Source organism: Pygocentrus nattereri, chromosome 20 (assembly GCF_015220715.1).
Source record: "Pygocentrus nattereri isolate fPygNat1 chromosome 20, fPygNat1.pri, whole genome shotgun sequence".
Lineage (NCBI taxonomy): Eukaryota > Metazoa > Chordata > Actinopteri > Characiformes > Serrasalmidae > Pygocentrus > Pygocentrus nattereri.
The window spans coordinates 9,823,413-9,848,344 of NC_051230.1; the positions used below are offsets into that span (position 1 = coordinate 9,823,413).

Sequence of the window (24,932 nt, forward strand, 5' to 3'; positions counted from 1 at the left end):
TGAATAGGAAGCCAACTTTAGCGTCATGCTATTTCAGAGAGACCACCGGTACATCACGACGTGGTCTGTGATGAGATTAAATCGTGAAGTGAAGTTGGAGTGTGAACTTTCTATTTTCTAAACCGCGCGTTGACGCTACCATAACAAACGATCGGTTCAGCCGGGACTGCGAATCGGTTGATTCGATTCACTTCGGAATCGATTCGTTCCACTAGCTGCCAGTCTGCTCGGTCTCCGCCCACTGCTCTCCGGCTGCCGGAGCGTTTCATTTCGGAGTGCCTCACTCACACACGCACGCACAGTTGAAGCAAGGTGAAGAAAGGATGGACGGATGGAGCAGAGCTGACCCAGGCGAGTCCGGAAGCTGATCCGTTCACGGCGAGCCGCCCAGGGAGCTTCAACCATGGGATTCCTCCACCAGCTCCACCTCTTGCTGTGGAAAAACGTCTCTCTGAAGCGAAGGGGACCGGTAAGCGCTCTTTCACCCACATCCCCGAATCCAAGCGGTGGCGTGTGTGTGTTTTTAGGCTCAGGCCTGCGCAGTTTGCACGACATCTAGAAGCTGCGGCTTGCAATCGAGTCAAGATCTTTTCGGTGAAGCTTGAGGAGCTGATGAGAAAGCTCACTGCTCGGTTTGACGGACAGCAGATGGGCTGATGTTTTGCAGGAGGAGGAGGAACATCACTTCGTGATGTTTTCGAGCAAGTTGGAGCAACAGACAGGAAGCCGCCCACTAACAGGTTGCACACAGGCAGCGACCACCTTACGATGATAAGACCACAAACTGGCATGTTCATTATTCTTCTGCAGGCAGAACAAAGCGGTGCTCTGACGTGTATTACACTGTTGCATCTAGTATGGAGGTACCTGTAGGCTGGTGTCTCACCCAAGCCCATCCTCAGAGACCCCCAGCAAGTAATGATGTAACAATCCACAAAATCACGGCTTGCTTTTGTATAATTGTCTGATTTCAGGCTAGGCCTGGGTGATATGGCAGTATACATCATTATCGTGATAAATTATGTTACAATGCCATACAGCAAATCTTCAGTGCTTAGAACACTGTACTGTACTGTACAGTGTACTGCAAATGTACTGCATGATTCATCATAAAGAGAGCAAAATTAGTCCCGTTTAACTGCAACACATATGCATAATATTGAATAAAATCATTGTGTTTACAGTTTTTAATAGTATTTTTTTAATGTAGCACTACTGGTTCTTTTTTCTCTCTTACAACTGATCAGATGGCTGAAAAAATAAATATCGTGACACATCATGTATCGCGAAAATGTACTGAAATATCGCAATATTCGATTTTCGCTGTATCGTCCTCCTCTAACTGTCCATAAGTTTGTAGACACCTACTCATCCAATAATACTTCTGAAATCAAGGGTATAAATCAGGGGTTTGTTCCCCCTTTGCTGCAGTAGCATACTGTACTCCTCTGGTAAAGGCTTTACATTCGATGCTAGAACTTAGCTGGGAGGATTTGATTGCATTCAGCCACAAGAGCATTAGTGAAGTCAGGTACGGACCGATCTCGCAGGTCCAACTCCAAAGGTAGTGGAAGGAGCGTCATCACTCAAGAGAAGGCAGTTCCACTGCTCCACATATGCATAATATTGAATAAAATCATTGTGTTTACAGTTTTTAATAGTATTTTTTTAATGTAGCACTACTGGTTCTTTTTTCTCTCTTACAACTGATCAGATGGCTGAAAAAATAAATATCGTGACACATCATGTATCGCGAAAATGTACTGAAATATCGCAATATTCGATTTTCGCTGTATCGTCCTCCTCTAACTGTCCATAAGTTTGTAGACACCTACTCATCCAATAATACTTCTGAAATCAAGGGTATAAATCAGGGGTTTGTTCCCCCTTTGCTGCAGTAGCATACTGTACTCCTCTGGTAAAGGCTTTACATTCGATGCTAGAACTTAGCTGGGAGGATTTGATTGCATTCAGCCACAAGAGCATTAGTGAAGTCAGGTACGGACCGATCTCGCAGGTCCAACTCCAAAGGTAGTGGAAGGAGCGTCATCACTCAAGAGAAGGCAGTTCCACTGCTCCACAGCCCAAAATTTGGGGGTGGTGGGGGGTTATACCCCTCTCACCAATGCTTGGTGTTCATGGCGACCTTTTGCTTAACATTTTTGTGATTTTATGTACTAAAAATGGTAATAATTCAGGTTAACTTGGCTGTTTTCCCTCTTTTTATCCCTCCGAATTAAACAGGCATGTAAATTAGCTCTGTTCTGATTGGCTGTCCTGTATTGTGCTTCATTTAAAAGCAGCCCTAGCTGTAAGACTCCTTATAACTTTAGAGTGAAGGAGTGGAGCTAAAGAGTGAATTGAAAACAGTCTGGTTTTGCAGCTTTATGGATTTAGGAGTGAATGGAAACACTGTTTACTACTGTTTGACATTTTCCATGATATGGGCCCTTTAAATGTTGCTGTCTTTTATTTCCTCTGTGAAGCACATGTGTGAATATGCTATGCAAATAAAGTTCATCATGTGTTATTGTTATCCAAGACTAGGCACAGGACAAAAATATGGACCACTGTGGGGTCTTCAGGGACTCAAGTGAAAGCCTCCGTTCCAGCCTCAGTCTTTGGCTGATCTGAGACAAAGGCAGCAGTACATAGTGTTCGTGTTCTAATGGGCACAGAACCTTTGTGCAAAGGTGAAAGAGTGTTTAGACTAAGTTAGAGGCTGACGTAGTTGTTTGTCCTTATGTGTGTATGGACAGCTGGCTAGTCTGATAGGAGCAGAGAAGGTCCTCCTCTCTGTAATCTTTATTTACAGAAAGCAAATGCAGAATATTAGGAGTGTTGGTTGTTATAGCATCTATTTTCCACACTGTTCAGTGTATCTGGTACATCAGTATTAATATGAAAACCTAAGATGCACGTTCAAAACAGGTGTGTTACAAATGGCCCATCTGTGTCCAGTTTTACATGTTACTTTTAAAGAGCCCATATCATGGGAAGTTTCACTTGCCTCAGTGTAGCATGTTAATGGTTCAAGACATACCCCTCATTCACAGTTCATACAGCCAATATGTCTATATTTTGAAGTCATCATTTTTGTGATGTCACAAAAACCAATGCATTTAGTCTACAGCAGTTAAGCCCCACCTTTTTAATGTTGAAGTTATAAAGAGTGTTTCAGCCTGAATTGCTTTTGGAATGAGGCACAATACAGTAAAGCCAATCAGAACAGAGATGGTTTGCATAGAGTATATCAGTCTTAAAGGCACAGCAACAAAAACGGTTGAGTTCTGAGGGATAAAGAATGGTTGAAAGAGGTTGAAAAATGGTCATGTAAAAACAACTGACTGTTTTTGTTACATAAAATCATATATTATCAGGAAAAAATAAAACAAGAAATATTTTAACATATATTTAACAAAATGTACAACCCCAATTCCAATGAAGCTGGGACGTTGTGTAAAACATAAATAAAAAATACAATGATTTGCAAATCCTTTTCAACCCATATCAATTGAATACACTACAAAGACAAGATATTTAATGTCCAAACGGATAAACTTTATTGTTTTTTGCAAATATTCACTCATTTTGAATTTGATGCCTGCAACATGTTCCAAAGAAGTTGGGACAGGGGCGTGTTTACCTCTGTGTTACATCACTTTTCCTTTTAACAACACTCAGTAAGCGTTTGGGAACTGAGGACACTAATTGTTGAAGGTTTGTAGGTGGAATTCTTTCCCATTTTTTCTACAACGTCAGTTGCTCAACATTCCGGGGTCTCTGTTGTCATATTTTGTGCTTCATAATGCGCCACACATTTTCAATGGGAGACAGGTCTGGACTGCAGGCAGGCCAGTCTAGTACCCGCAATCTTTTACCGCAAAACCACGCTGTTGTAACACGTGCAGAATGTGGCTTGGCATTGTCTTGCTGAAATAAGCAGGGATGTCCCTGAAAAAGACGTTGCTTGGATGGCAGCAGATGTTGCTCCACAACCTGTATGTACCTTTCAGCATTAATGGTGCCTTCACAGATGTGTCAGTTACCCATGCCATGGGCACTAACACATACATAACACTAACACATACATACATATATGCAGATTACAGCATCATGTAACTGGATGAGTGGCCGGGATTTTTTCCAGGTTAAGAACAATGTTCACAAAAAAAGGTAGTATTTTAATCTAATTAAGCAGTTTTATGTGATTTGCTAGACATTGTATGTAACAAGCTGCCGCATGTTCAGTAGTTTTAAGTGAATCGGTGCTCTCTTGAGGTTAAGTCGTTAACTTACTGTATGTTAGATGTCACTTTGAAAAAGTAAACAGGAAGTCGACATTGAATATATAGGATTTTTTTACTGTTGACATTATCGATAATGTCGAATGATTGTTTTAGCTGTAGCCACAGTCAGTAAGATAAGGCATTGCCTCGTCTGCTCTGTTATATTCGTAGTATGTCCTTTTCAGAGTAATTGCAGTTTATTTCATCGGTATTGCGAAGACCTAATTAAAACAAAATTTGTACTTCCCGGAGGCTGAACTGTACTCATAGATTATTGATGAGAGCGTCCATAACTAGCACTCGTGTTTCTGTGGCAGTGTTTTTTTTTTTTGAGGGGGGGTGGGGGGGTGGGGGGGGGGGGTTGGGGTCATGCATTTAATAAATAGAAAACATTGAAAGATTTGAACGAGCTTCATCTTTAAATGTTTCAGGTGAACAAATACACTGACAGGTGTCATTCTTGCTGTATGATATATAAAATAAAAACGCTTATTATAAAACAGTTTATGACAAACAGATGTTCTCCATTCAGAAGAATAGCAGCTGTTAGGTGTGTGTCTGATCTGAATGGTGTCATTTCCTCATTAGACGCTTTATTGTATTCATGCAATATTTTGAATGCAAGCCAGTAACACTGGTCATGTCCAAAATAACATATTTATATATATTGTCCACTTTTCCTATCAGCAAACTGCATATTATAGCCCTGGCCAGGTGCTACATCATCTTCAGGTGCAACATCATTAATGCCACAGTCTTTTGAAGGGAGGACAGGTATGTTTTTTCGTGGTTCTTGGCCTGATTCTCTGTGATAAAAGAATAAGCTGTGGCAGTGCTGAGCGTTATTAATAAAATGTAATATTCTGGTATTGACCAAATACACTCACTGACCACTTTATTAGGTACTAGTATTAGGTGCTAGTAAAAGGTTGGACCACTTTTGCCTTCAGAACTGCCTTAATTCTTCATGGCATACTTTCAACAAGGTGATGGAAACATTGTAACAAGTGGTTATTTGAGTTCCTGTTGCCTTTCCATCATCTTGAACCAGTCTGCCCATTCTCCTCTGACCTCTCACATCAACAAGGCATTTTCGTCCACACAACTGTCATTCACTGGATATTTTCTCTTTTTTGGACCGTTCTCTGTAAACCCTAGAGATGGCTGTGTGTGAAAATCCCAGTAGATCAGCAGTTTCTGAAATACTCAGACCAGCCTGTCTAGCACCAACAACCATGCCACTTTCAAAGTCACTTAAATCTCCTTTCTTCCCCATTCTGATGCTCGGTCTGCACTTCAGCAAGTTGTCTTGACCACCTCTACATGCCTAAATGCAGTGAGTTGTGGCCATGTGGTTGGCTGATTAGCTATTTGTGTTAACAAGCAACTGAACACCTAATAAAGTGGCCGGTGAGTGTATATCATGTTCAGACCGTATATGGTGATATGACAGTATATGCAAATTTTAAACAAATTTTTTCTTGAGTGCTGATACTATGTACTAAAAATGTCTGTCACGATTGGCTCCTCCCACTCCTCCATGTGCTTTTTGTTTACTTTTGATCTTCCATGTGCATTTGTTTTGGTTCAGTCCAGCCCCCTTGTTGTCTGACTCCACCCCTGATTGTTACCTCCTGTTTTCCACCTGTCCCTCGTCTTACCTCTGTTATATAAGCCCTGTGTTTGCCCTGGTCTGTGTTGGTCTTTGTTTGATATGTTTGATATTTGTTTGGTTTGAAGTATTTGGATTTCTGTATTCTGTGTTTATCTCATTATGTCTTTCCCTCCATTTCTTCGTGTTGGCTCGTTAAACCTGGACTGTCTTGACCCTGATTTTGGATTTGCCCATAATAAATCTCGCTTGTCTCCGCACAACATCACTCCCCATCGTTACAATGTCTCATAAAACTGACCTAGCTTGTTTTGATTGGACTGTTTTTCATCTCTTAAGGTCTAATTTATGTCTCAGTCCATATTTAGAAACTTGTGCATTTTTTTAGGCCATTTTCAATTTTTAATGAACTGTCAGCCTGTTTAGCCTCCAAGAATTTAGCCCTTGACTGCTTTTTTAAAGACAGGGCAAATACATATATGAGTCTTAAAGGCACAATGCCATAATCAGCCTTTAATTCTAAAGGGATATTGTTCTAAATAGAGGTTGGAAAATGATCATGTAAAAATAAATGATGAAAATCACACAAATGTCATAAGTGGACCCCAAGAAAAATGTAGGATATGAGCCCTTTAAATGTGCTCCAAAAGGCACCTTCCACTGTATTGTGAACATTATCCAAGCACAGTTCTAATATCCAGGAAAGAAACATACTATTTATTAAGTTTTGATGTGTTTTGATCTTGTGCAACCTTAAGCACCTTGCAAAGTACTGGCATTGCTGTTTACGTTTCAAGCCAGGTCAAGGAGAACATGTGTAAAGTGTACAAAACAGAATCTAAAAAAGGAAGGAACTGCCTCATCTATCAACACTGTAAATTAATAATAACGGTAATAGTATTGTTATGATGCACCAATAACAGTATAGCTGATATTTGACCAGCAGTAGCTTTTCCAATTATATTTTGAATACAAGCTCATGAATGGCAGCTCATGTCCAGAATAACATATTCAAATTGTCCACTTTTCATATCAGCAAACCGCATATTAAAGCCCTGGCCAGGCGCTACATTGTCTTTAGGTGCTACATCTCATCATTAATGCCACAGTGTTTTGAAGTCAGGAGAGGTATTTTTTTATGGTTCTTGGCTCATGGACTGCGCTAGAATCGCAGGCCTGACTCATTCCAAGCATTTAATCTCTAAGTAGCCTGATCGCTTGCCAGCAGAGTAGGATGGAACTATAACTCCAGAGTTGCTGAGAAGGACAGATTGATATTGAATATTAATGTTCATAACTTCAGCATAAACTGCTTGTGAGCTGTGCTGTAAATGATAGCGAAGCAAACATGCTGAATGCTGTTGAATTCTGTTTTAAAGCTACTCCGTCTGCGTTTCCATTAAGCGACTGCACTGATGGAATGAATCTTTGTTGCCGAGAAAGAAAGAAGTGGAACTGATGTTAGAAGTCTAAGGGGTAAATTGGTCTACTGGGTTAGGACTGTCCCTTTTAATTGCATTAGTAATTGAGAAATTGAATAATCTTCCCATGGATGTTTATCCAGTGAAACACTACTTTTGATATATTTCAATTTTTTTTGGCATATTCCCTTTCCTCTGTTGACTGTTTTCATTCCGCAGTGGGAATTTGAACCCCAACATATTGCATTTTCATGACAAGCAAAGGTAGACCAACATTGGCGCTAACATAACATTGAAAATCCCATAGATGTTGGCATTATCACAACTGGCTTACAGTGTAGTCATTTGGGTAGTCATGACAGACCTATTCCAATTTGAGACTGACACATCACAGGAGGTTCAGCTTTAGCTTTGCCAAACTCTCCAAACAATATTTTATCCTCAAGACGCCCAATTACTCCAGTTGCCCTACTTTCCCCCATTCAGCACTTGCAGTATATGCTGTGGGTCCTGTTGTGAGCTATCTTTAGTGCCAGTAGTGCTCTGTTTGATTGTGTTTCAGAATCCCCGGAGAAAAGGATCACCCCTGTAAGATTAGCTCCAGCTACGTCACAGGGCCAGTTTAATCAGGCACGTTGAGTTCAGGAGGCTGAGGGCTTTGCAGTTTGGCTTCAGGAACTGGCAAGTCAGCAAACGCTAGCAGCAGTGGCAGCCGTGTTCCAGGCGCTGAATGGAGGAGATCCTGCTGTTTTCTTTGTTTCTTCACACCATGTTTGAGATGTGGAGTGCCAGCATGAGAGTCTTTGGAGCAGCATCTTTCTTGTCATTAGTCAACAGAACTCTAAAGTCGTGCATCATTCTGCAGTCAGCATCTTGCCTATATTAGTAAACGCTAAGCTGGATTTCTCTGTGGCAAAAATGAATGGGAAAAACACCACAATCGTACACTGAGGAGCACAAAAAGATTATGAACCTGATGTTTGTCCTCCATACATTTTTCCACTAAATGTCACTGGATCCTTTGAATTACAAGGTTATTAAAGAGTGAACATTGCTGCATTCATGCTAATAGCAAGGTAACACTCATACGCTGAAATGATGTAGCACAAAAGTAAAACTACTACCAAAATTTTATACCAACACTATTATATAATAGCATCATCTGTTCCTCATGTGTACTCTGTTCCTGCCAAAGCCACGTAACTGCCACAGCTTGGTAAAGCTTGCTGGACTGTGTGGGGTATTTGTTTGTGCTTTTCTGTCTAATGATGTCAGTTTAGTGTGCAGCAGTCTTAGCTCGCAAATAGCAAAATTCATATTTCGGCTCCTTGACGACCTCATAATTCAAAGGTTACGGTAACATTCAAAAGAAATGTGCTCAGGATGAGGACAGTATCCAATTTGAGACCACTTTGTTAAGCATGGGTGCAGGAGCAGCACCTTCTGAAAGTAACTTATTTTGACATAGAAAAATCCAGATTTGACCTAGAGTTTCTAATATGGGCATGATGCTGACTACAGAAAGGTGACCACTTCAGTGGTCACTTTAGGTTAAAGGAGTAGTTTGTCCCTTACCCATTGCTCAGCTACATAATCGAGAGCCACCCTCAATGTATTTCTAACTGAAAAAAAGTTGATTGGTTATGCCTGATCTAGTAGATTATCCCAGACATTATGAATAATTGCCAAATGATTATTATTAACAATGTAATTGTTAAAGAGGCCAAACTGCCTGATTTTGCTTCCTAGCTGTCGATACATTGCTGCCCTCTAAAGGTGTTAACGAACATTAAATAAACAAACGACTCGATGCTGCCCTCTAAAGGTGTTAACGAACATTAAATAAACAAATGACTCATTGCTGCCCTCTAAAGGTGTCAACGAACATTAAATAAACAAACGACTCATTGCTGCCCTCTAAAGGTGTTAACGAACATTAAATAAACAAATGACTCGATGCTGCCCTCTAAAGGTGATAACGAACATTAAATAAACAAATGACTCGATGCTGCCCTCTAAAGGTGATAACGAACATTAAATAAACAAACGACTCATTGCTGCCCTCTAAAGGTGATAACGAACATTAAATAAACAAACGACTCGATGCTGCCCTCTAAAGGTGTTAACGAACATTAAATAAACAAATGACTCGATGCTGCCCTCTAAAGGTGTCAACGAACATTAAATAAACAAACGACTCATTGCTGCCCTCTAAAGGTGTCAACGAACATTAAATAAACAAACGACTCATTGCTGCCCTCTAAAGGTGTTAACGAACATTAAATAAACAAACGACTCGATGCTGCCCTCTAAAGGTGTTAACGAACATTAAATAAACAAACGACTCATTGCTGCCCTCTAAAGGTGTTAACGAACATTAAATAAACAAACGACTCGATGCTGCCCTCTAAAGGTGTTAACGAACATTAAATAAACAAATGACTCGATGCTGCCCTCTAAAGGTGTCAACGAACATTAAATAAACAAACGACTCATTGCTGCCCTCTAAAGGTGTCAACAAACATTAAATAAACAAACGACTCGATGCTGCCCTCTAAAGGTGTCAACGAACATTAAATAAACAAACGACTCATTGCTGCCCTCTAAAGGTGTTAACGAACATTAAATAAACAAACGACTCGATGCTGCCCTCTAAAGGTGTTAACGAACATTAAATAAACAAACGACTCGATGCTGCCCTCTAAAGGTGTCAACAAACATTAAATAAACAAACGACTCGATGCTGCCCTCTAAAGGTGTCAACAAACATTAAATAAACAAATGGCTCATTGCTGCCCTCTAAAGGTGTCAACAAACATTAAATAAACAAATGGCTCATTGCTGCCCTCTAAAGGTGTCAACAAACATTAAATAAACAAACGGCTCATTTCTGCCCTCTAAAGGTGTCAACAAACATTAAATAAACAAACGACTCATTTCTGCCCTTTAAAGGTGTTAACGAACATTGATGAAACAAACATGACTCACTGCTGATAAAATAACTGCAATCAGGTGATTGTGTAATAATTGTGACAGGCCTAGTCATGGTCACAAGTATCACATTGCAAAAAATGACCTGAATAGCCTGAAATGTGTCTGACCCTTCTTTTTCATATGTAATAGTGTATAATACAGTGTCAGAAACCACATAACCAAATGCATGCTAATGCTAACTGATGGCCTACTGAGAACCTTCCTTTGTTTGTTGGCTACATTAGCCCTGTAGCCTTGAAGCTAACTTCAGCCACCAAAGAAATCTTGTCTGATTGACTGTATATGGGATACGGGGAAAACTGTGTAAATTTGGTTGTTTGCGGAACTTTTTTACCAAAAAAAAAATTGTCGCGGTTATTCTTAATTCATACAGGGGGACGTTACTGAAGCATACACATTTACTCTGAAGTGTTTTATAGAGTTATTATTGCCATTTTCTGTATAATTTAAATGTAATTATTTGAGTTGCAGAGGGAATTGCATTCTGGACAGGTTCAAGGGTGCATTTCTAACATTTGTCCTGTTTGTTTTGATGTCAGAACATGACAGACACATGGCTGGAAGTGTAAAGGGTGCAAAACACGACTTTTCATCAGATTCAAATCATAATTTGAAAAATCTCCTTTTCAATTTACAAGCATGGAACGGATTAAAAGTTTAGAATCCGCATTTTCCACTGAATTTCTTACCTTGTCTCTTAATGCTGTCAAATCAGGCCCTGCCTTTGTTACTTTTGGTGACGTCTAGTCCTGCGTGCCAGTTCTGCAGGTGTAAGTTGACTACTTTATTTGTAATATCTGATGCATCAGAAAGACATTGTGTTATGATTGAAGGACAAGTTAATGATTTATCAGCCTCTTCATTTCCCACTGAGCGAGCTCGGGCGCCTGGCAGTGTGGCTGTTTGGATAGTGGGCGACAGCTTTATAGAGCCGGTGTTCTGAGTGTTTTACTGCAGTGTCACGCAGACGCTGTGGCTGACGGCTAATAAGAGAGTAGCTGTGCCATTGTTAGAAGGCATTAACATAAAACGTCTCTAAATTTAACGACGTTCGATCGCCGGGCTGACACTGACCTACATTCAGACCATAACTGTTTACCTTGCTGGGAAATCTTGCTTTGTCATGATCTTTATTTGATCAGTTTTAGACGCTCATGCACCGTCGTGATTTAATCACTCTCAGGTTTCTCATGCTGTGCTCTTTACAAACTGCCTCCTCTCTCTCTGGTACGATTCTTTGGCTTGAATAGTTATTACTTTGGTTTGTAAAGCAATGAAAGGAATGCTTGTCAGCAATAGTAATGATGACACTGAAGAATGAATGAATTAAATAATTGAATGTAATGGAGACACATATAGGATTACGGACACATACGCACACTTGAATTTGTACACACTGTACTGTGCAAAAGTCGGAGACCACCCTTTGTTTATATCATTTTCCACCAGGACGGATATTAAGTACAAGTTATGTATTTTTCAGAAGATATTTCTGAGGACATTAGACATTAGAAAGGCGAAGGAAAAGGAGGAAAAAAAAACAAATGATTAAACGATACGGCGAAAATTGAACTCCTAACAACCCTGCAGGACCTGGTAGACACCAGAACTGTTAAAACAGCGCTTAAAACTTTCATCTTTGAGAGAAAATCAAGCTCCACTCTTGATTCATGTCTGAGAAAACTGTATTCCAAAAGATTGAGGTGTATACAGTGACATATTCTGTTATGATTGAGCTGATCAGATTATTAATGGATTATCAGGCTGCGTAAAACATGGTTAATGAAAAATAAAAGTTGATTCTTTTTTTTATTTATTGATAGCAAAGATAGATTTAGTTGTCGAGGCTTCTTTGTAATTTTCAATTAAAAAAGTTTTTTTGCCCTTTTTCTAAAAATGTTTTTTTCCTTTTTTCCTTTTTACTGAAAAACGAAATACTCCGTGGCTGTTGTGACCTGAAAATGAAAGCAGATAAATGAAGAGTGCTCTCTGACTTTTGCGCAGTACCGTAAACGCACATGCAGTGGCATATTCACACATTCATTCTTTCTGTGCTCTGTGTGGTGTAATACTATTTACAGTGCTCTGGGGTCCTGTCTCCAGAGAGCGAGCTGACGGCTGGATGTTGGTGAAAACGCAGGCCTGATGTTGCTCTGCTCTGTTGCTGCTGTCTGCCATTACCTTATTCTAACACAGCGCAACACACGCTGACCTACTTCCTCCCCAGTCCCTGAGTGATTGGCTGAGGCACAGCCGGGCAGAACTGACTGAGTATCTATGGAGACTAAAGAGAGAGAGAGAGAGATACTGAGAAATTAAGAGAGAGAGACTGAGACAGACTGAGAGAACAGTGAACAGAGATACTGAATGAGGGAGAGACAATGAGAGACTGAAAGAAACACTGAGAGAGGCAGCCAGGCAGAAAGAGCGAGTTAGAGAGAAAGACAGAGAGAAGGGTGTGAGAAATAGTGAGACTGAGGGAGAATACATTGAGAGAGAGATAAAGAGGCAGGTACATTCAGAGAGAGAGAGAGAGCGAGAGGGACAGAGAGATGGAGTGGTAGAGAGGCAAATTGAGAGAGCGAGACAGATTGGGAGAAAGAGAGAGAGTGAGACAGAGAGAGAGAGCAGGGTTAAGATGCAGTCTCAGCAGTGCTCTTATATCTGGGGAAACTGCAAGAGAGTCGAACGCCAGCCGTGTGAATTATACATACTAACTGTAAATGCTAATGGAAGTGTGTGTGTGTGTGTGTGCGCATGCCGGTGTGTGTGTGTGTGTGTGTGTGTGTTTGGGGAATTTTTGCGGTGATCTCACCAGAGAGATGGCAGATACCCCAGCATGCTTTATAAAGAGTGATGTAATGTCTCTGAACAGTTGCTATGCGTCATGTGGCTGCTACCTGTTAGCATCAGACACTGATTTGATAGGCTAACGTAATGCCTCTCAGTGCCTAATGCTGCATTTATATGTTTACATTGAAAATATAACATTGCTTGACTCAGAGATGAACTGGTTTAAATAGCATCGGTCACGTCATCCACTCTGTTGCCATAGTGAAAGGATTACTGGTAGAGCAGTGGCCGTTCTGTTTTTGTGGTGAGGGTGTTGTCCACTATGCTATCCTCTAAAGTGTTTTGAACTCATGTAATTATTTCTCAATCTAATAGTGTGTCTGCTCTGAAGTGCGGGCTTTGTTGTAAGTGCCTGGCTATGTTTGGACTTCAACTACAAGGAATCAGCATGTTTTCTAGAAAATCAACAACTGGTTTTTGGGGTACTAGGCTTGTGCAGTATGATGGTAATACGGTATATGACGGTATGTAAAAATGATGATATTTTAAAATGATGACAGTATTTCAAAATGATGACGTCTTGAATTTCTGGTCCACATCTGAATGGATAAATAAACACATTCCACCCACTTATACTGTATTTTAAACGGCTCACCGATTCGTGGTGTGGGAGCTCACCCACAGGTTGCGCTGACGGAAAAAGAGAGGAAAATCGCATCAGAACCACACATTCTCTGCCCACACTAAAGAGCATGTTTAGTTTCAGCCTTCGCTCCAACACCAGTCACTACATTGGCATTGCTGCCAGAATTTCCTGTGTCTGCTCTAACAAAAATATGCAATATCAGAGTTTCTGTTGTTGCTCTAATGTACAAACAACTTTCAGAATCAATTTTATTTGTCACATGTGCAAGGAATTAGTTGTCAGTGCAGGTTATGTTATATTATGTTACACAAATCGGCCACTTCTTTAAGCACACATCCTTGTTTCTATGCTCTTTGTCCATTTGATCAGCTCTTCTTATCTTATAGATGCATTTTATAGTTCTAAAATTACAAACTGCAGTCCATCTGCTTTTCTGCGTACTGTGCATACTTAAAGCAGCACAGGCTCAAAAAGGACGCCTGACTCGATGTTTACATCTTTTAAAATACTCTTTTAACACACTTGCAGAAGTCAGATTCACCTGCTTGTGGGAGTCTGAAACACAACCAACTTTACAAAATGTTCTTCTACAGGCTGCTTGCAGTTACATATTTCCACCAGAGAGGTCTCCAAATCCCCAAATCCTACATAGTGTTGATTTAAGGACACCCTACACTGTCAGAAAAAAAGGTACAACACTGTCACTGGGGCAGTACCCCTCTTGTCACTGTGGTGGTACCCTCAGGGGTACATCCCAGTACCTTTAGTCAGGGAACATAACTGTACCAGAATACACTGAAATGATATTTTCTAAGTTGAACTGACTCCACACACCCCGTGTCGTCTCCAGGTTTTTTATTTTAATGTTGTGATTTAAAACATTTGGCTATGAAAAGGTACAAATATCTACTTTTCTACTAGGAAAAACTCCTGTAAAGTACACCATTGGACCTTAAAACCAGTGTTGTACCTTTGAGGGTACATTTACATTGTTTGTATCTTGATGAATGAATCACGTACCTGCATGGTACGTTTATTTCTAACAGTGTATAAACAATAATATTTACTTTTCATAATTAGTCTCAGTTCAGGATGTTCATTACTGCAATTCAAAACATGCAATAGACAGCAACAGTGTATTTGTAGTATATAGTGGTGATGAAATGAGATGGTGTAAAGCATGTAACCTACCAAGTGATACATGAATAAGCATCATTACACTTACGATTCGGTTAATGATTCAGTAAATTAGTTGTGCCTCGACCAACTTCAGAGTGCGGATTTCGCACTGAGCAATTTTTCTATCCTTCAATAATGTAACTTGCTCCCACACATGACTTATTAGGGATTTTTGCTCATTAGCTTTGTGGAAAGGTTCAGTGTATGTAAATCAGAGCAGACAAATAAGTAGAGCTGGGCAGAATGACAGTATTTATCATTATCATGATAAATTACATCACAATATGCCACTATGTACTTTTCTAAGAGTATTGTGGATATTGTCAGTACTTAAAAATCACTTCCCAGCTGTATGTTTGACTACAGAGAGAGCGTAATTACTCTTGTCTAATTGGATTTAGTATAGTGTGTGGGAAATGTCAAATACAACTAATTTGATTCATAGTTTTTGATAATATATCTAAAATGTGGCACTACTTGGACTGTTTTACCTCATGTCAGGAAAAATAAATATTGCAAAACATTGTGTAGTATTGTGATATTACATTTTGCTGCATCGCCCACCTCTACAAATCCGTAAGACTGTGTATAAATATTCAAGACAAAAAATGACTTCTTAACTAAGGACCAAATACAAAAATAATGATATAAAAAGAAAGGAATAAAACCTGACAGGAGAGATGAATACGTTGCATTGTGCATGGTCTGGGGTACATCCTGTATCACTCATTCTTATTACCATATTTCAATGCATCACAGTGATATGGGTATTTATGCAGTAATACACTATACGCATTGTCATACGGATCATCTGTCTGGGGCAGAGTGGCGTCAACCATTAGAGTTGTGAGTCACAGTGAGGGAGGTTCAGTCTTACATTAAAACAGAAACTACAGTCTCATGTGACTTAGACAGATTTGTCCTGTTGGACGCTGGAGAACGCTTTGGTAACAGCTATGAAAGGCTTACTTAAAATGATTGTGTCCCTGCTCTTTCTGTAAATGTCGATTTCATATTTACTTTCCAAAATAGTATAATTCCTATCAGAGCGATGAATCAGCACAAGAGAAGTTGGCTGAGTTCGATGTGCCTCGTTTCCGATGATGAAAATTAAAGAAGCAGATCCATGAGAAATATTTAATACTCAGAAATGTTGGTTCAGCAGAGTGTAAATGTGCAGCGCTCCACTTCTGCGCTCTGTCCAAACCCGAGAATCCGGCCTTAGGGGGAAGAGAGCGAGCCATTCATGGATGAAACAAAATATATTCAATTACTTTGGAAAGGATATTCATTGAAAATGGGTTTGAACTTTAAAGAACCATTGAAAATCACATGGGGCTAATTGAGAAAAGACTGAACTATGGAATATGGGTGTTTTTTTATAAGGGCATTCAGTCACTTTTGAATGAGCGATGACTTTTAGCAGCAGAAGGATAAATGGTGACATTTGTGGAACACAGGGGCAGTATCATGTGAGTTATATTGATGTGCATGGACGCTGATGTAAACAGTAACCTTATGTACAGTGGGACATTTGTGTTGCGGGAACTATATTAACATTTCCACTGTTCCAGAACAGTGCAGTTTTATAGTGCTTTTCACAATAGACGTCACTTGTGAACGACTTTACAGGCTGCAATAAGTAAACTGAAGGCAGCAGCTCCCTGGCATGCCATGAAAAAGAAACTTTGAGAGGAGCCAGAATCCAAAAGACAATTTTACATAGTGGTGAAAACAGAAATGAAGCAGAAACTATGTACTTCTCATGACCAGCTCCTCATTAGAATTGCTGGTATTGAATAACGTCTTACAGCAGGCGTCCAAAACATACATTAAAACTAAATTCCACCAGCATAATTTAATCATTGAGATACAAAGAGTGTTCATTCAGAGTGGTTTGATTAGAAATGATGCATTATGGAGAAGCTTATTAAAGCCTTATTTGGAAGAGATTAGGTTTACATGAGAACGTAGGGTGATGTAATTTTTACCAGCATTTCTCTGATTTTAGTCCAGTCCAAATGTGCCACGTCAGTCATTTTTACCCACCGTGCACTACTGCATCGGTAAAGATTCCAGCGCCTTTTGCCTATGAGTTCTATGAGTTTCTATTTCTACAAGTGCTAGAAATAAGCTCAGGTTATATTAATCCTGGATCAATCAAGATGTCCTTAATACTGCAATCATATCAAGTATGGAGGCTCGAAAAAGCGTTTTGCTCTCTGTGCCGAAACTCGAGCAGGTAGGTAACGTTACTGTTCTACATCGTGTACAACTCAACATGTAAAAATTACTGAAAAAAGTTTGATTCTATGCAGTGAAGTTGACCGTTGGCTGTGAATTCCCCAGCTAATGGCACACACTGCGTTCACTTAAGACAGCACGACAGGTGGTCAGGGAAAACGGAATAACAGCCAGTTTAAATGGTTTTATGTGTTTGTAACTCGCTTGTAACAGTGCATAAATCGAGTAGCCACTTCTATCTCATGTCATGCCACTCCCGTGTCATTTATACAAAGATTTCTTATTGAAGTGGTCAACAAGCGTTACCTCACCTCCCCATGGAAAGCTAATCCAACTTAAGATTTCTTAGTAATGGTGCTATTAAGAACCAGAAATGACAACACAAATATAGCCATTTTATTTACCATCCAAAACAACCAGTGAACCTATATGTGTCTCCTGAGTTTAATATGTAATGTTGATGATAGAATATTCTGGAAATGTTCCAAAGCACTATTTTGCCTTATAATTCCTTGCCTTGACCTCAACATCAGGCAACTTGTCCATAACTATTTTATGCAGTTACTTTCTGTGGTGCAGCTTTCAGAAGCATAAAACTCTTTAGATGTCTGGTTCCTATCACCACCACTGTGAACAGTTCTGACTTGGGTAGATCCTCTAGAACAGAGCATTTCACATCAAAACAATCTGAAGGACTTTGTTTACATCTCAATGATTTAACTGCACAGACATTTTGAATAAACAGTGGGATTTACGTGTATGTCTCTTCTCAGACTAAATTGCAATAAAAAAGTCTTTAGTCTTGGCTCACACCTAATTTGGGCTTTTAAACTGGCCCTCACTGAGTTCAAGAGGATCCTCAACTGCACAATATAGTGAACTGGAAACTTAGGAAACGTAGGGGTTGACTGTCTACAGGCACCGCAATATGATACAGTCGTGACGCTGGAGCCACAAGACGACTCTAGTGTAATGTTTAATATTTATGATATGTTAAGTATTGTAATGACACATGATAATGTGATTTAATATGGCGATTTCTATGTAATACCAAGACAAACAATAGTATTAGCAATAGTGGAACAGTGGAATGAGTAGAAGAATTTTTCAAAAGGTTCTTTAAAGAAGCATATGCAGCAGGTTCTCCATCAAGGAAAAAAACATTTGACCATTTAACCATTTATTTTTTTTTTGTTGTCATCGTTCTGCAAACACTGCCTTAGTAGAGAACTCTAGAAGAATCCCTTTGGTAAGAGTGAAATGGCATGACAGTGAAATGACAGTGTTCATTTCATAATGCCATGAAAACATGTTTGCCTGCATTCTGCTTTCTACCAGAAAATTCAGCAGGAGAATGTGCAGTCATCAGTCAGTCATATCAAGCTCAAGCACAGATAGGTTATGCAAGAAGGTGGTGATTCAAACACAAGAGCAAGTCAACATCTAACTGGCTCAAAAAGACACAAAATTTAGATCCACAGTGATGCGAATGACTGACTGATTTCCAGTTATAGGAAGCATTTGGTTGCAGTTGTTACTGCTAAAGGTGGCAGAACCAGTTATTAAGTTTAGGGGGACACATTGCTAATACAGATTTTTCACATTGTTGGTATATCCATCCATCCATTTTCCAAGCCGCTTCTCCGTCAGGGTCGCGGGGGGGGTGCTGGAGCCTATCCCAGCATTCTTCGGGCGGAAGGCAGGATACACCCTGGACAGGTCGCCAGTCCATCGCAGGGCAGACAGACAGACACAGACAGTCACTCACACCTAGGGGCAATTTAGCATGTCCAATTGGCCTGACTGAATGTCTTTGGACTGTGGGAGGAAACCGGAGAACCTGGAGGAAACCCACGCAGACACGGGGAGAACACACAAACTCCACACAGAGAGGATCCTGGTCGCCCGGCCGGGGAATCGAACCCAGGCCCTCCTTGTTGTGAGGCGACAGCGCTACCCACCACGCCACCGTGCCGCCATTTGTTGCAAAATTTTTGTGCATTAAAAAAAAGCTATTTTTTGTTTTCTCATGTTCTCCTTGTCTTATACATTTTGTATGATGACCTGAAAACATTGTGTTACAAATTTACAAAAAGTGAGGGAACCAGGAGGGGACAGACACTTTTGTGCACAGCACTGTGCTGCAGGAGTACTCAGGCTCAAAAACATTGCACAGTCAACATCACAGTGACTTGTAATGGTGACTTTATGAGGTTGAATATGAAGTTAGTGCAGTGGCGGCTTTTGTTCAAGGAGGAGTGCCCTGTTAGCCCAGCGTGGCTCAAGCAGTGGTGAATTATTGAACACCCTTCTTACTCCTGAGAGGAAGGCCCGTTGAAATATGCATCAGATGGAGAATAGGAATAAGGAGAGAGAGAAAGAGAGAGAGAGTTTGCTGTGGAGGTGGGAGCATGGGGGGAGATGTGAGTAGGTAAAAGAAGGGATGCATTATATTGGGGTAGAAACCCATCTGCAGGCATTAGTGTGGTGAATGGTGAGGGATGAGGACAGGAGAGTGTGCTTTGGTAAGGAGGATGACACTTTAATGAGAGGAGGCAGAGAGGAAACGCTGTGGACAGCGGAGGAAAGGAATTGCAGGGAGAGAAGTGCCTAAAAAAATAAAAAAAGAGTTTGTAATGATGCACATTTTTAGATTCTATGTGACTGAAGTTTGAAGTCAAGACTTGAATTTGTTTTTTTGCATATCAAAACATCTAATGCTCTACTTTGATTCTTCACAGATGGTTTAGTACAGAAAACCAAAAATACTTGTGCAAAGCAGTGCACCTGAGCTACGTTTAACAGCTAAAAGTATGTGGATATCTGATCATCACACCTATATGAGCCTGCTGGACATCCTGTTTCAAGTCCATGGGCAGTTCATCCCAAGACCAATCCAAGTCCAGTTCATCCCAAAGGTATTCGAAGAGGTTGAGGTGCAGGCCACTGGACTTTGAGGTGCAGTCCACTGGACTTTCTCTACACCAGACTTTTCTAACCATGTCTTTATGGACCTTGCTTTGTGCACAGGAGTGCACTCATGCTAGAACAGGGAACGACCTTCCCCAAACTGTTTGGGAAGTTCTAAGCCATATAACTGTTCAAAAAAGTATTTGTAAGCTGTAGCATTAACATTATCCTTCACTGGAACTAAGGAGCCAAGCCCAAATACTGAAATGCAGCCGTTGACTATTATCCCTCCTCCACCAAACGTTGCTGTAGGCTCTATACTTTCTGGCAGGTTGCATTCTTCCAAACCCAGATTCATGCTTCAGACTGCCAGATTCTGAAGAGTGATTTAGCGCTCCAGAGGATGTTTTCATGAGTGGTCAAGTGCTTTACACCACTCCAGCCAATGCTTGACATTGTGCATTGTGATCCTAGGCTTGTTGCAGCTTCTCATGAAAGCCCTGTTCATGAAGTTCCCAACAAGCAGTTGTTCTGTTGTTGTATCCAACAGATTTATTATTTTCTTTAGTTAACATTTAGTAACATTTAGTTAGCAGAAATATTTTTGTCTTGTAAAACAAGACTCTACACACAACATATCAAATTAAAATATTTGGCTCCTAAATATCAGTATCAACATCTGTCTCAATTTTTTTATATCAGTCCCCTTAGATGTGAATAGAACTGAAAGAAAGTGAATGAAAGGTATATTTACTGTGGCAGAGAGAGAAGTAGGGACAAAGGGAGAGAGTGCAAGGGAAAAAGAGGTAGAGAGAGGAGTGTAGGAAGAGGGAGGCAATGAATGATGCTTTAATTTGGCCACAGGATCATCCATTAAAGCCTGGCCTCTGGGCGCCTGCTGTGTGTTTGCTGTAATTGAATGACAGAGTGTGTCTGGAGATGAGATCGCTCTCTCTCTCAAACGATAATTATCACAGCAAAGCTCTGCTCATAAAGCCGTGTGCTTATGGGTCGGGCAAGGGCCGTAAAGTGGGCCAGAGGGAGAGATGAGAGCAAGCCTGGGTTAGAGCAGATGCACGCTTAACCCTTAGAAGTCTATAGATATTGAGCCTGTACACTCATCACTTTATACGTTTCAGTGTTTTTAGCACCATAGATATTAGTGGGTGTTTGATCCCATGTACTGTTCTTCTTTTCCTCAGCAGATGAGGGGATACTGCAGCTACAACAGCAGGACACTGGCGGTTGTTCATGGATTTCTAACTGGTTACTTTTGGCGGTGCTCCTCTCCTTATTATAGGTTTAGGCCCAATCCCATTTCTTATTTTTACCCCTACACCTTGATTTTCGAGTGTCACTTTGTTACATCAGGCTGCTTTTGCAATATAAGTAAACTGCTAGATTTTGAAGCTCTGCTAAAGTTGCCATCAGCTTCTTATTCAAATGTTCTGTTCCGCTTTAAATGGGGCTGCAGTTACGTTCTGGCACCTGCAAGACATTTAAGGTGAACGCTGCATTGTTTAAGATGGAAAGGAAATTTGAATGAGAAGCTAAAGATACGTTCACTTCCTCATTGACATTCTCCTCCTTATCCTGGCTCTGTTCCAGCATCTGTTCCAGGTCGTGGGGAGGCTCTTAGATAAACAGATTCTTGAATCTTGAAAGTTATTGCAAAGGAAATGGCAGAGTATAAGCACCACATCTCAGCATGAATCAACCCAAAGGAGTCTTATAAACAAAAGTGACGGCTGCAGACATGAACGCTGACATTTACTCTAGAAATAGGACCCTCTATGCTTTGGATTGGCTGGATCCGTTTTGATCTTAACATGTGCTTCACCAGAAATGTGTGCGATCCCAGGTACGGCCGTTTTGTTTGAAGTTGTGGCTTTGAGGAACACAGAAAATACCATAAAGCTGGACTCTGTGGTTTGTTTTGGTTTGACCGGAAATGAAATTGACAGAATCCACTAACAGAAACTGACGGAAGTGAGAACCCAGAAATGTGAAAAGGGCCTTCAGTAGCCATAATGCTGCTGTCCTACTGTCTAAAGCCTGTTTGCTATAGAAAAATGGAAAAAAAACACTGCTAAGTTTTTATGGAATATTTTATATAATCCATCTTTTTCCAGAATTATTGCAAAAAAAACTGTATGAAAGACTTAACAAACCTGCATAGCTGGCATATATCAGGCCGCTGGCACCTTGCTAACTTTGCCACTGCTGGTCCACCTTAGGACCACCCAGATTACTGTCCTGCATACAAACTAGTTTTTAATCTCTTCTAACAGATTTTAAATGCACAGAACCTTTTATTTTGGAAAATAAACCAAGACAAATATTACAAACAACTGAGGAAAAAATCATGACTATGCCTAATATACAATTATTTTATAGGAAATGTTGCTGACACTGTGCTGGATTAAAATGATTGACTAATCTAATTTAAAGTATAAGTAAAGAAGGGAAAAATAAGTAAATTGGACTGTGAATGGAAAATGAGCGAGGATATATGGAATCTTGTCTAATACTCTGCTTAAACACCAGTGGGCCGCCCAGCAATTGCTGAGCAAAATGCCAGTGGACTGCCTGCTTTGCCATCAGTGGGTCAACAGTGACCCACCATCCTCTATCAGGGAAATACTTCATTGTCATTTTTATCTGTTTCTGTTCTTCCTTATTCATTGTGAACTTTGTGAACACCATCTAGCATTTTACAGTCATGTTTTTGGCATAATGGGAAGAATAGGAAGTGGTCAGACTCTTATTGAACTAGCTGTATTAAGGCAGATATACAGTTTGTAGTTCATGTAGGCTGTAATAATGTGGATGCAGACAAAAATCACAGGTTAAAAAGTTAGAAGTGAGTTAGAATTGGTGGGTTTTGAAAGCTTTTTTATGAGCAGTTTTAGACCAAGATTTCATAATGTGAGAAAGGAATGAAATAATGTAAATGCTAATTCATACTTTCTACCAAGATGCTCATAGAAGTGTCTATATTGAGATGCAAAGAGGGGAAATAGGGGTGAATGTAGCTTGCAGAGGCTTGTAGAGGCCATAATGTGCCCACCCCCAAAATTTCAACTACGAGCCTATTTACTCCCGGCATTAACATGTGTTTTGTGTCTGGAATGTTTATGAATATAGTTTCATTACATTTACACCTTTCACTAAATGCATTCCCAGCGTAACCGGATGATATTAAATGGTGCTTTTCCTGATTGAGAAGCACGTCAACACATGCGTCATTTCCATTTTACTTCTGTTTACTTTTTACCCTGATATGGTACGAGTCAACGAGCTTTCATCAGCCTATGGGAAAAGCGCTAGACTTTCCACATTGTTTTCTGTACCTTCTAGCGTACGCATTAGTGCTACGCACATTCAAGTATGTTGGTAGACACTACCAGACTCAGAAGTATAAATCGGCTTTAAGGCTTATTCACATTCCGCTTCTTAAATGTGTATCTATTACACATCCAGTATGCATCTGTGCTGCTTTTCCTTCTTTACATGCAAATCCAAGGAATTCAGAAATTGTCCCCTAGAAGCTCCTGAGATGATACAGAGTGGCAATGAGCTCTCATGAGCTATGAAAGGGAAATAGTAGTAAAATTACAATGTGCTTTTATGGCTGGTGTTAACTGCAAATTCAAAGGTTTAACTGAAATGGGCCTGAAAATGCAGACCGCTCTGTTCTCCAACCTCAGCCCATTTCAGGTCCCCTTTGTTTTTCCTGAAATGCTGGATTCCTCACTGACGGCCATTGACACAGCCAGACCAGACAAAACAGTTTATCAAAAAGCCAAACAGCATTACTTTCAGTTTTTTGCATGTTTGTGCGAATTGTGATTGAATATTAATAAGTCTGTGTGTGGGCTGCGGTTGGGGTGTGTGTGTGTGTGTGTGTGTGTGTGTGTGTGTGTACTATAGATGGCTCATCTCTCCGTCCTTCTGCGTGAGCCACCTGTTAACTGTGACAGAGTTCTCAGCATGTTATGATTGAATTCATTTACTGTGTGTGTGTGTGTGTGTGTGTGTGTGTGTGTGTGTGTGTGTGTGTGTTGAAAACGTACACACATTTTAATCTATGATGTTGGTATTTGAGCAGGGATGCACAAACATATCAGTCTCAGATTCACCCTCCCTGATGAAGGCACAAGTCAGAACAAGTTGAGAGATTTTTTTTCTCAGTAGCCACATTATAATAAAGACCTTTATTTAATGAATAGTGCTGAGATTTTACACTTTTTCTTTATATCAGAATCATACCTGTATTAGCAGATATTTATTTAAGAATACAATAAAAGGAGTGGACAGACAGTTAGATTTGACTGATATTTCAAACTGATGTTTGATGATGTACGTATCGTACTTGAGGAGAGTAGAACGTGTAGGTGACAGTGGGCTACTGTTATAAAATATCTACATTTTATTCTTTTTTTCTGTCAACTCTATAATTATTAGCATCCTTGGTAAAAATGTTTTATGGTTAATTAGCATAAAGTCAAACTGAATTAAAACTTAATTGAAGGAAAACAGTCTATGAAAACAAATATATATATATATATATAATCAGAGGGAGGGAGAGAGAGGGAGGAAGGGAGAGAGGACATATATTCTATTATGTTCTATTATTATTTAACTTTAGTATATTATACTGTTACTTACGTAAAGCTCAATAGAATCTAAATTTAAGGATTACCACCCTTTTGTTGAAACATTGAATCCTTTTTCACAGCATACCGTGTACTGACTTTAAACTTGATGAGAAAATTCATTAGCTCCCAGTTACGCTGATGAAATTTTATGGCCTATTCATTTTAATGATTCATTTTCCTGGT

At 40.0% G+C, this 24,932-nt stretch overlaps 1 protein-coding gene across 2 annotated transcripts in view; it reads left to right on the forward strand.

The window, feature by feature from the left end:
* The first annotated feature begins 231 nt into the window (after positions 1-231).
* Positions 232-24,932, forward strand: part of abca2 (ATP-binding cassette, sub-family A (ABC1), member 2) — a 123,925-nt gene continuing 99,224 nt past the window's right edge. For both annotated transcript variants that reach the window (XM_017691266.2, XM_017691267.2), the window contains exon 1: positions 232-469. In XM_017691266.2, coding sequence (XP_017546755.1) covers positions 404-469 — 66 coding nt within the window. In that variant the 5' untranslated portion in view covers positions 232-403. The remainder of the gene's footprint in view (positions 470-24,932) is intronic.